Below are 12,819 nucleotides of genomic sequence, written 5' to 3'. Positions count from 1 at the left end.
ATATTGTAAGAGAGTGGTAGATTCAGACAAAATGGTGGTTCTTGCCTGAACTACATTACCCACTAAACAGTAGTTCTACAGTACATTTTAAGTCTTAAGTAAGGCTGAATTTAAGACTAAAATTATATTTCTGTTTTCTCACACTTTAGGTTATATACATTTTTATAATGTGTTACAATATCCTTTGAGATTTTAACATTTTTTTGGTATGTTTTGAAGTTCAATTAAATATTCTGAATAGTATTTTTAATCTTTCAGACACCTTTCATACACTGTGCAGTAAGATTTCAATTCTATCTGTATTCTAATGTGGTGGTCACCATGCTTTTGGAAAGAAGAATAAATAATATATAAATATTATATAAATTATATATACAGTATGTACCCGGGTAGTTACGGAGTGGATATTTGAAATCTGACACTGAAATTGGTAGCTGTCGCTTTAAGACACGCACGTATGAGTGACATCAGTGCGCCAGTAATTGTGGAAGTGGACATCGTAAAGTTGAGTTTGGTGTGTGGCTCCGTGTGATGTGAATGCAGAGGTAAATGTTCAGAATTTAGTTGATGGTGTAGCTATCAAACATGAAGATTGGAAATCATTGAAAGATGTATATTGCTGATATATGAGGGGACGGTGACATATTAGTTAGACAAAACTGATTGATGTTTATGGATGAAGTGATCCCGACTCCCATGAAGTTCCAGTGCTGTGTGAGTGGGTTCCGTAACGGGAATAATGTCCGTAACGATAAATGGTAATACATTTTTGTTAGTTTGCATTTCTTTAACCATTGTTTGTGGAGGAAATGATTTGTTTTGTTCTTTAAGAATGAGCTTATTCTGTTTAACTTGTTCAGAGCGTGTTAAAAGAATACTGTGATATTATGTGCGTCTTGGATTAGACGAGATTAAAGAGTGAGTAGTTTTGTTTTTTTTATATTTCTGTGATGTAATGGGACCAATGAAAAATGTGGCATTCAGACTAATGTGGAGTATTTCTTTCCTTAGGGAAATTGCCACTAACGTATTTTTGCTTTGTTTTTGTTATTTTAGTAGCACTTTGTGCATCCTGGTGTGTGTATATCTCCATGTATATCTATGTGAATCTTTTGGGTTAAAGGTTATACTGCATCCAAAGTTCTGTAACAGAAAATAATACAACCACTAATTTTTATGATTTCATGCAGATCCAGAATAAAGTTTATTTCATTTAAGTTTATTGTAGTGGGGCGTGTTCTTTCCAGGGCTACATATATAAATATATTTAATAAATAAATTATATATACATTTATTTAGTATATAAATAAATTTTATTGTGTATATAGCACCTTAAAAAGAGGCTTCTTAAAAGCACTTTAAGCACTTTAGAAAACATACACAATGAGAGGAAACAGCAGTATTAAAAAGTTAAAATTATTGTTTGGAATACAGTAGGAAAGCAAAGGGACATACACAAAAACAAGTTTAAAAAAATCCTTCTAAAGAAGAAGGGTTTGAACACAGGGAAGGTGACTTCCTGATATCCTTATTGATAGAATTCCAGAGCATTGGAGCATAGTAGGAGAAGATCCTGTCATACAACATACATGAGCTTGGGGGACAGATAGGAGAACAGAATTAGATGAATGAAGGTTGCAAGGTGGGGAACAGCCTGATAGTAACTCAGACGGGTACAGAGGTGCCAAGCCATGCAGAGCCTAATAGGTGGGCATTAGGATTTTGAAGTTGACACAAAAACTGAGAGGAAGCCAGTGCAAGGACTCCAGAACAGGAGTAATGTGATCACTTGCACTAGACCTGCTCAGGGTTCTGGCTACCAAATTCTGGACATATTGTAGTTTGTTCAATGTAGATTTAGATACTCCAGCGTGTAGGGGGTTACAATAATCAATTCAAGAAAAGTCAAAAGTGTAGCCTGGCAATATTCCTGGGGTGGAAGAATTATATTTTTACAATATGTTGCACATGTGGATCAAACATTAAGCCAAGATCAATTAATACTTCCATGTTCTTCGATTTAGATTTAAATACAAGTACAGTACCATCAACAAATAAGGTTATGGCATTGGCTTTAGACAACTGATGGGATATGCAAGTCTTGTTACAGTTTAAATTAACTAAAGATATGAGTATCATCAGTGTAGAAATGATCTATGACACTATGCTCACTATTGCTGACCTCTCTCTGTCCTACTCAAACTCTCCTGGTCTCTTCTGGGCTCCCAGCAAGCAGAGTGCCACTCACTAGACAGTGATGAAATCTACAAAAAGACCCTTCCTCTACCACAGATTACACTTTCAGAGGGTGTGAAGTCATTTCTAGATCTGGCTCATAACATTATATTACAACACTACAACATTTTATTTCATATTTTCTATTCTGCATTAATGTTTCCATCCATCCATCCATTTTATAACCTCTTATCCAATACAGTGCCACTGGGGAACTGGAGCCTATCTCAGGCAAGCAATGGGCACAAGGCAGGATATACCCTGGACTCATAACACAGACAACACAGCCACAGTGTAACGAATGATACAATAATAATAATAATACAATACATACAATGCAATCAGTACAGTGAGGAGTGCACTAAAAGAGTTACTCACAGTCCAGAACACACAAAGAACAAACTAGAACAGAACAGTACGCAGAAAAATCATATTGCACTTATGAATATAAATATAGATGTAAATATATATATCAATATAAATGTATTGCACGGGTCCCTGGCATATATTGCACAAAAAACTGTTGTTAACGGGAAAAGAAAAAGAACAGATGTAGCAGTTTACTGTTCAGTCCAGAAACAGGTCACTGTTAATGTTGCCTCTGCCCAGACGCAAGGTGGATCTATTGTACAGTCTTATGGCAGAAGGCAAGAATGACCTCCTGTAGCGCCCCCTGATCTCATTTTATAAGCATCAGCCTGACAGTGTGTGGACAGCAGAAGGAGAAACCCTGTTTTTTAAGCCACTGGTGTTTGTTTTAATTGATTTCTCATGCATGGCAGAGAGGGAGAGCTGGATGAGATGGACTCGCACCGTGGATGAATCATTCTATTGCTGAACGTGCTCTTCATTTCTACAAGCCTTTCATAGAGGGTATGGGAGACGTTGTCCATGATGGCCTCTAGTTTGGACACCATTCTCCTCTCAGCCACTACCTCCAAGGGGTCCAGGTCCGACCCAGTGACAGAGCTTGCTCTCCTGATGAGCTTGTTCAGCCACTGCTCTAATCCCAGGGCCCCAGCATACCGCTGCGTAGAAAATGGCGCTCGCTACCACCGACTGATAGAACATATGTAGCATTTTGCTACATATATTGAAGGACCTGAGCCTCCTCAAGAAGTAAAGTCGGCTCTGTCCCTTCTTATAGATGGCCTCGATGTTCTTAGACAATTCCAGTCTATCGTTGATGTGCACTCCCAGGTACTTGTACGAGTTCACCATCTCCACGCCACTCCCATGGATGTAGACAGGAGTAGGTTTGACTTTTTTCCTCCTGAAATCTACCACCAGTTCCTTTGTCTTTGTTACATTCAGTTCAAAGTGGTTCTCCCCACACCACTCCACAAAGCTGCTGTCCAGTCCTCGGTACTCCTCCTCCTGCCCACCCTTGATACATCCCACAATTGCAGAGTCATCTGAGAACTTCTGCAGGTGGCATGACTTTGAGTTGTCCTTAAAGTCCGAAGTATAGAGGATGAAGAGGAATGGAGAAAGAACCGTTCCCTGAGGAGCCCCTGTGTTACCCACTACCTGTTCAGACACACAGTTCTGAAGTCTCACAGACTTTGGTCTGCCTGTCAGGTAGTCAGTGATCCACGAGTTCATGGAGGCATCAACTTGCACCACTCTGTTTTGATTTTAGACAGTGCTATAACAAAAGTTGTAGCAAAAAAGAGAATTTATTTTATGAATGTTTCATGACATGTAAAGACAGGGTGTCACGGATGTTGGAAGGGATGAACCGTGGAATGGCAGGAGAGCATAAAAAGACCCTATAATAATAACATCACTTTATTAACCCTTTACAATTTCATGCATTAGGAATTATCTTTTCACATACCCCAACTTGCTCTCCATGAGACACACAGACAGGGAGAGAGCCTGGGGTCAGAGCACAGGGTCTGTCATACAGCACCCCTGGAGCAGTTGGGGTTAAGGGCCTTGCTCAGGGGCCCAACAGAGTAGGATTCCTCTGCCGGCTGCAGGATTTGATCCAGCAACCTTCCAGCCACAGGTGCAGATCCTTAGCCACAGAGCCACCGCTCCACCAAACTGGGAAGTAGGAAGCTGAGTGTGTTTTTTCAGTTTTCTGAGATGTTGAGTGATTGTGTAGCCTGCCCTGAGAGCATCCCTCATTGTATAGACAATACAACAGTGTTTCACACAAGCTCAGAAAATCTAGTACTTGATAAGACTTGATTTACTAGAGTGAACTTTGGTCTGGAAAAAGGGCTGAGCCACTAGAAGGCAGTGCAGAGACATTTCAAATAAGCAAACTTTACATTGTCACAAGGAAATTAACCACATCTGTGGAATCCAATTCCCTATAAAAGTCACTTTGTGTCTGCTCAGACCTTCAGTCTTCTTGATGGTGAGACTGTAAATCTCTGGGTGAGATTTGCTCTAGCAAATTTTAAAGGTTTAAAATATTGCAGTTGAGTTAAAACTGATATTAAGACTTACCTTACTAAGTAACAGCCTCAGTTATTGCTGTGCCAGCCTGCCAGTAAATAAAGGTTGGGTATAGCACACTGGCCTAAACGGGATTGACCAGGTGAGGCATTTCCTACTGCTACTCATTTTTTGGACTTTGGAGTTAAGCATGCATTCATACATGGTTGTATAGGGTAAACAAGTTCAGAATTGTGTAGGCAGTTTTGCTTCAGGGTTGATTTTTTGTCTGCTTAAACCCCCATATAAAGAGAAGGTTTTATGTGTAGGGTTCCTCTGCTATGCTACCAACTAAAGCGGGTCTGTTACAGTTAAAACAACTACCACTCCACCTGAAAATATTTGCTCTAAAAATATCCTCTTAAAGGTCTTTCTAGAGCCTACATCAGAATAAGCTGTCCTAAATTTCTACTTTGATTTATTACAAAGGTACAAGGAGTGCAAAGTACTCCCCTAAAATGTTAAATGAAGCAGCAGTACTATGAGTACTGATTGTTACATGTTGTGACATTTTTGCCTAGTTCGTTGATGCATTTTTGGAATATACAGAGTGATTCCATTCAGTTTTGACATTCATGATGTACAGAAGAAAAGGGGGTTTAGTTTTCTTTAGGATACATTTTTGGTCTATAAGACATTTCATAGTGTTTTCAGATTACAGAGTAGAACATACAGTAGGACATAGGCCTCTGCACAGCATAGACATGTACAATGTAACTGGTGTATGCTGCGTGTTGTATTGATTGTGTTTTTCATTGTTACTCAATACTGTATTTGTATTGTCCAAGTTTGACTGATTTCCTACTATAATCACAGAGCTATTACTGTCGGTCGTGTAAAAAGAACACGTGCCTCACCCTTACCTTGTGCTCAGATTTATTTCCTGAACCTGCTATTTTGTAACATTAGTGTAGTGTAGCAGAAGTGTATTGTGTAGAAAAGCTGGATAAGAATTACTATTTTTAATTTTTGCATAATAACATATTAAAATCCACATATAGTTTGTTTTCTCTGTATTTCAATACTGGTGACAATAGATTTTAGTTACCTAAAACATTTCCTACAGCATTTTCAAAACAAAAAAATTACTTTATCTCTACATAGCATGTAGACCATACAAGCTGAAAAAGAACTAAATTAATGATCAGAAATAAAGAAATGTGAAACTTCTATTACATTTGCACTGCCTGACTCATCCAATCATAGCAGACCAACAAGCTATACTGTAGCATTACCACATTTTTAGGACTTTCCAGAAACATTTTTCCTTGTTCAGAAAAACTCAGCAATGTTGTCAAACTGGATTGTTGCTTGGGGAGAATATATAAGAGGCAGGCAACTTGAGTGTTGTTGCCAGTTCAAGGCTTTAGTCATTACTTTTATAATGAAAAATAATCTATTGTGTTCTTTCAGGAACTTACTGGTGATGTCAGAGGCAACATCTACTTTAACATATAACTAGAGAAAATTAAGAGGATGTCAATGTCCTTATGAAACATAGTCAAGAAGATATAACTATAAATGCAGGGTGGGTCTAGTTATAACTGAAGAAATGGCAGAAAAATACTCTCTTCTAGAAGAAAACATCACTTGTTCTGTGTGCAAGGATATCTACAAGGATCCTATTGTCCTGACATGTAGCCACAGCTTCTGTAAAAACTGTATGGAGAAGTACTGGGAATTGAAGGGATCTCAGGAATGTCCACTTTGCAGGGAGTTTATTAAAACACAACCTCATGCCAGCCTGTGTTTAAGGAATCTGTGTGAGGCCTTCACAAAGGAGAGGAGTCAGAAACCCCCAACAGGGTCTGAAGTGCTCTGCAGTCTGCACAGTGAGAAACTTAAACTTGTTTGTATGGATGATGAAGAGCCTATCTGTGTGGTTTGCCAGACTTCAATAAATCATAAAAACCATGAGCTCCGTCCCTTGGAGGAGGCTTTAAAGGATTTTAAGGTGAGAAATGCAAGTGAAATATAATCATAACAATCCAGGCAATTTGTTGTTTTTTAAGTAGTTTCTTATTTGTATCTTTGTAGCAAGAACCTATTCATTCAAGACCTGTCTTAACAGTAATTCATGTGCCATTTATGATTGACTACAGAACATGGATAAACTGTAAAACATTTTACTACTAGTCTGTATAAGATGTGACAATGTGTGGATCTTGAGCTGAGCCTTTTACTGGCTCTATATCAAATACCTCTGCAAGAGGTATACTGTCTGTTTGAAATCTTTCAATTGGTAATTGTATGGTCCTATTTAGATTGAATGGTGAGCTATAACGCTTGGTAAAATAAATGGTTCTCTGGATCACAGAGAAAACCAAAATGCACCTGAGCTGAGGAGCTGTTGGTGGGGTTCTGTGACAAACAATGGAGCAGCCGCATGAATATCTAATATAGGGTGTTTAGTTAGGAAAAACAAGTATGATTGATTTAGATAATTATTGCAGGTCCACGCAGCTGTCAGTGAGGAGAGCGAGAGAGGTGCATTCCCTGTCTTTCTTAGGCCCGCTAATGGGAACTAGTGGAGTCATACAGTAGGTTGAGGAATAAATCTCCACTGTGTCACAAAGGGAAACTAATTTCTGTTGGATTTTAAGAAAACAATGTTAATCTCCACAGCTGTCTTCACTTTTTATCAACTTGCAGGTTCTTTTGAAGCTGGTGAATAGAGGGGTTTGTTTTTAATTAAGGGCTGGAGAGTGAAATTAATTCTTTTATATACAATTAGGGAATTCTGTTTATTCTATCTATCACACCCAGACCATAAACCCATAAGAATGAGATCAAAAGTTGAAACTCACTCATACATTTTATGGGAACAAAGCTCTTGTGATTATTGATGGATGTTTTAGTTTCTAAATACTGTACTGTATATTCTTTAATTTCAGCTCTTATTCTGAATCTGTGAAATTGATATACTTTGATGCAAACTGTCATCCAGTTCTCTGGCAATCAGGACTCATATAACAATTGAGGTGCTGCTGCAACAGAGTCACTTGAAGGGTCTGCAGTAACCTTTTCCTTGAGAGATTTTCCATGTTGTGTGACTCTTCCATTGATAGGAAATTTCTATCCTGAGTTGGCAGTGATGTCTGTTGCCACTCTTTTTCTGGAGTAAAGTGTCGTCTCATTCCAGGAGGATCTCAACACTGCACTGGAGCCCCTACAGAAAAAGCTGGAAACCTTTTGTAAAGTTAAACAGGCATGTAATCAAACTGCAGAGCACATTAAGGTAATATTGCCTTTATAATTTTAATTTCAGAAATACAAATTAAAATATTCAATTAAGAGAAAAGACAAAGACTATGTTTAGAAACTGCTCTGAAACAATCCCTGTAATTAGTCCCTGTAAAAGTTAATCTCCTTAAAAAATCTTAGTTTTTCCCTACAGCTCCTGGAACAGGCACTTATTAAAATATTTTAAAAAGACAAAACACTGAAACTGAACTGAAAACATGACTACAATTTGAAGAGATTGTTCCAAGAATCACAAAGAACCAATACAATTAAACAAATAATAAACACTTTCAATTTCAGATGCAGACCCAACAAACTGAGAGGCAAATAAAGGAGGAATTTGAGAAACTTCAACAGTTTCTACTCAATGAAGAGGCAGCCAGGATAGACGCACTGAGGGAAGAAGAAGAGCAGAAGAGTCAGATAATGAAGGAGAATCTTGAGAGCCTTACAAGAGAGATTTCATCTCTTTCAGACACAATCAGAACCATAAAACAAGAGATGGGAACTGAAGACATTCAATTCCTGCAGGTAAAGATGCAGACTAAATGAGCACATTCATACAATGATACAGTAGCTACTGTTTATATTTTCCTGTCCTTTATCTTAATTTAAGATTCTAATGTAATTTAGCAGTCTGTTCTGCTTCTAGTTTTATACTGGTATCTATGGGGTTTCCTGGATTCTCCTCACTTTCATTGAAGTAACACCAGGACCCTTCTCAGTGTGGGCCGCAATAGTGATAACTTAGTACTTAGTATCTTCATTGACAAGGGGCTAATTTCAAATAATAAGTAAAAGGGAAATTAAAAACAGAATTAATTATTCTGGGATTTTGTTTTCTCATTTTTAATTTGTAATATGCAATTTAATTATAATTTTCTTGTCATATTTTAGCATTTAGTTCTGTATTATACAAGTTATAGAAATTCAATTTAATATTCTGCTTCATAACAAACATTTTATATGCTTCAGACATGCTTCTTGCAACTTATTACCATTGTGTCTTTTACCCTTATATCATGGTCACTAAACAGAACTAACATAACTATTTTATTATGCAGAGAGTTCTTCAGAATTCCCCCAAAACTTCCTGTTTAATGTTCTGGGAATAATTTCTAAGTGGTTGTATTTTTGTTTTTCAGAAATACAAGGAGACAAAGAGCAGGTATGTAGACTTGTCTTCCTCTTTTCAATTGTACTGATTCCAAAGACTACTACCTGACAACATCAATACCAATCAACAGCAATTTCCTGGTTTAAAGGTACTGCAACTCACCATTGTTGTCATATTCAGGACTTTAAATTTAGTTCAAGATGCCAGACTGAAAGTGAACGGAAGAATTCTGTTCAAAATTTGAAGATGAAATCCTTAGACTTGTGAGCCATTTGTTTTGTCATTTGATCAAATAAATTAGTACAGCTGGACCCTTTTGTCATGAGCCTGAATATTACAGCAACACTACAGTAACTCCTGAATATTATTACAGAACCCAGTGCACACTGCTGGATCCAGAAGAGGTTTCAGGAGCACTAATAGATGTTGCCAAGCACCTTGGATCTCTGAAGTACAGAGTCTGGGAGAAGATGCTGGGGATTGTTCAGTACAGTAAGTACAAGGGGGAAGGGGTCACATGTAGAATATGATCTGCTCTAGTTGCTGAGGTCATTCATCCTCCTATCTTTACCATCACACACTTGAAATATTGCCTGGATAAGGACAAAGTTTGGTACAGTAACTCAGTCATCCGTGTGACTTTTTTCTCATCAATATAGTGTTGTTTGGAATTTTTCAGAGATTGTAGGAAAACAGATACACTTAAAAGATTTAAAATTTAATTTCACATTTGTCATTTCATATTCTTATTGTTTTACACTACGGTGCGATTATTAGCTTTACAAATTAATCTATGCTCCTGGGTGTATGGCTCCTGTCTTGAACATGTTGTTCCTGTTTGTTAATTTTTCATGTTGCTATTCTTGAGGTCATTACACGCAGTATTAAATTACTCATAACATAATATGTAAAAAATCTTATTATATATTTCTTTGAGTATTGTTAATTTCTCTTGAATTTCTTGTCAGCTCCTGTGACTCTGGATCCTATCACAGCAAATCCTCATCTCTCGTTGTCTGAGGATCTAACCAGTGTGAGATACAGTGCTGAGAAACAGCAGCTTCCTATGAACCTAGAGAGGTTTGATGAGCATTACTGTGTGCTTGGATTTGAGGGATTCACCTCAGGAAGACACTGCTGGGATGTTGAAGTGGGAGACACCACTTACTGGCTCTTAGGTGTGAGCAAAGAGTCCATCAATAGGAAAGGGTTAATGACTCTGAGCCCAGAAAGAGGATTTTGGGCTATATGGCATTGGGAAGGTTCTTACAGTACACTTACCTCACCAGGGATGAGACTCACTTTGAAGAGGAAACCCCAGAAAATCAGAGTGCAGCTGGACTATGAAAGGGGGGAGGTGTCATTCTCTGATCCTAGTGATGGGACTCCCATACATACTTTTAAAGATACATTTACTGAGAGAGTGTTTCCAGTCTTCTCACCTGGTGTTGGCTTTATCCCTTTGCGAATCTGCCCAGTGAAGGTGTCTTTAATGGTGGTGAGTAACATAGGGTGATGAAGGTGAAGATTGGTGCAGAAAAAAACCCTCCTGAAGAGGCAAGGTACTATAAGGTATATTACACTAGGAATTACTGTATGTTTTATTAAGTTTTTAATGTGCTTTCTTTTTCCAGAGAATAGGCCTACAGTTCAGCTGTCTGTGTAAAGCACCAGAAAGGAGACTCTCTGTACAGCAGCATATCTCTAGTCTGCATAAACAGGGTCCGTTCTCAACCTTCCTAATTATGAATAGTCGAACAATGTTCCTCTCAGTTTTCTAATGCAAGAGAGAAAATCTTGAAAAAGATCCTGGAACAGAGATCAGATCATGGTCAATCATCTAAAAGACTACACCTGACATCAATACCAATCAACAACAGTAATTTCCTGGTTTAAAGATACTGCAGCACAACTCAACACTGTTGTCCTAGTCAGGACTTTAAGATTCATTCAAGATATCAGGCTGAAAGTGAGTCCATACGTAAAAAGAATTCTGACTGTGAGCCAATTGTTATGGATTTTAATCAAATAAATACAGCCTGCATATTAGAGCATATACAGTAGTAGTCCTACACCCTGGGGTGAACCATGCTCTCTTCACCCATTGTGATACAACTATATCTGAATCACACTGTTGGGAAGTTCTGCTCACTATTCTAGCCAGGATTTCCATTAAAGAGAAATCTTGAGAATTAAACATTCTTTTTTCTCTTTGTATGATGAAACATCCCTGGGCCAAGCCAGTAGAAGAGGATTGGACATCACTAAGAAAAACCCATACTGATCAGTCTGTCAATTGGAAGAGTAAAAGCTAAATGTTCATATTAAAATTTCAAGAGTTAAACTACCATTCCAAACACTTCTGACAAAAGTCCGTTCCCAAAAGTAAACAAATGTTCAGGTAAAGGTTAATTTAACTCTAAAACGTAAAAATAATATATATTTCAGCTGTAAGGCCATGTTCTGGTGTAACACATTTCTATTTTTTGGCATGGTATTAACCTTTACATGTTCCTTTGCAGCCAATGCATCATCATGCTACCAATTCGAACAGTAATACTTTACAGTTTACTGATATTTCAGAACATGAGAGTTACAAGTTAAAAAATAAATGTCATAATGGTGTTTTAACATATAATGTTTTAATGATATTATTACTATGTTTGTAATCCATTACTTTTATTTTTTCTTTGTATAGAACAGAAAGAGAAAGGCCAGAATAGAATGTGTAGAGTACACAGATTAATAACAACAATTCTGGATCAACGTTATGGCAGAAAAGATTAAGATAAACCTTTATCAAAATGACTGAAAGGCAAAAGTGTGAGAAGGAGAAGAGCAAACAAAGATCCTTAACACACCAACTCAGCTGAGCAGCATGGTGGAGGTAGTGTCATGGCTTGGGCATGTATGACTGGCACTGGAACTGGGTCACTGGTCTTTACCAATGATATAACTGATGATGGCAGCAGCAGAATGAATTCTGAAGTAATGTATTTTCAACAAAATGCCTCCGTACTCATTGAGTGGTAATTCAATGTGCAGTAAGACATTAACCCAAAACATACTGTACTCCAAAGAATCCATCGGGAAAAAAAAGAAAAATTTTTAACTGGTCACCTCAATCTTCTGATTTGAATCCTATTAAACATACATTTTACCTGTTGAAAAGGAAACTAAAGTCAGAAATTCCAGCAAAAAGCTTAAAGTACAAATGCCTGCAGTTAAGGCTTGGTAAAGCATCTTGGAGGAACATATCTAGTGATGTACTGTAAATGGCTCCAACAGTCATTGCATGCAAGAAGTATGGGAAATACTGTACTATTGTTACATTAGTTTATATTAAGTTCATTTATTGCAGTAATTTCTGTAAGCTGACCTGGAATTGGGTGTGGATTGAAACATCCAGAAATAAAAACTGACACTCTGTGTCAATGGGAGACACTTTGCCTCATATTCATCTTTTGATCTGAAATAGAAATTTTAATAGTACACAGTAAAATATTACAGAGCGCAAATTTCACTTTAATGTCCCAATACTAATGCTTTTCACAGTACAATATATACAATGTATCAATATTTTTGTTGATTTACTATGCATCTTCAGTTATTGGATTTATAAATTGTATTTTGAATGTGGTGAATCCGTGTACAGAGCCTGCTTACAATTTTGTCTTACTGACTCCTAGAGCACAGCTTATAGCACTCTTGCTGTTTACTGCTACAATTTTTAACTGCGCTAGTAAATTCATAGATCACATCAATAAATAGGT

The 12,819-nt window shown here is 37.4% G+C and overlaps 1 protein-coding gene and 1 pseudogene across 4 annotated transcripts; one reads left to right on the top strand and one right to left on the bottom strand.

The window, feature by feature from the left end:
• Positions 1 to 12,819, bottom strand: part of LOC102686268 (zinc-binding protein A33-like) — a 97,285-nt pseudogene that overhangs the window by 46,394 nt on the left and 38,072 nt on the right.
• Positions 428 to 12,486, top strand: LOC102685658 (zinc-binding protein A33-like). 4 transcript variants are annotated; one of them, XR_001478587.2, is made up of 7 exons: positions 6,056 to 6,640; positions 7,829 to 7,924; positions 8,230 to 8,460; positions 9,075 to 9,097; positions 9,420 to 9,538; positions 10,015 to 11,447; positions 11,745 to 12,486. XR_001478587.2 is itself a non-coding variant. In XM_069195917.1 (6 exons), exons 1-6 carry the CDS (start codon positions 756 to 758, stop codon positions 10,560 to 10,562), a joined length of 1,020 nt encoding a protein of 339 aa, XP_069052018.1. In that variant the 5' UTR covers positions 428 to 755; the 3' UTR covers positions 10,563 to 12,486. The 4 variants fall into 4 exon arrangements, 3 of the variants coding, with proteins under 3 accessions (XP_069052018.1, XP_069052019.1, XP_006631732.1); XM_069195917.1 differs by lacking the exon at positions 6,056 to 6,640 and adding an exon at positions 428 to 758 and having other exon boundaries at positions 10,015 to 12,486; XM_069195918.1 differs by lacking the exon at positions 6,056 to 6,640 and adding an exon at positions 429 to 545 and having other exon boundaries at positions 10,015 to 12,486.

Source organism: Lepisosteus oculatus, chromosome 11 (genome assembly GCF_040954835.1).
Source record: "Lepisosteus oculatus isolate fLepOcu1 chromosome 11, fLepOcu1.hap2, whole genome shotgun sequence".
In the NCBI taxonomy this organism is placed as follows: Eukaryota; Metazoa; Chordata; class Actinopteri; order Semionotiformes; family Lepisosteidae; genus Lepisosteus; species Lepisosteus oculatus.
Note: the sequence above shows the minus strand (reverse complement) of the source record. Positions and strands in the feature narration are given on the sequence as shown.

Bases quoted from the DNA above. Each gene is read 5' to 3' on its own strand.
- LOC102685658 (XM_006631669.3), top strand. From the start codon at position 6,239: ATGGCAGAAAAATACTCTCTTCTAGAAGAAAACATCACTTGTTCTGTG. The intron at 6,641-7,828 runs GTGAGAAATGCA...GTCTCATTCCAG, and splicing joins AGGCTTTAAAGGATTTTAAG to GAGGATCTCAACACTGCACT. The intron at 9,098-9,419 runs GTATGTAGACTT...ATATTATTACAG, and splicing joins TACAAGGAGACAAAGAGCAG to AACCCAGTGCACACTGCTGG.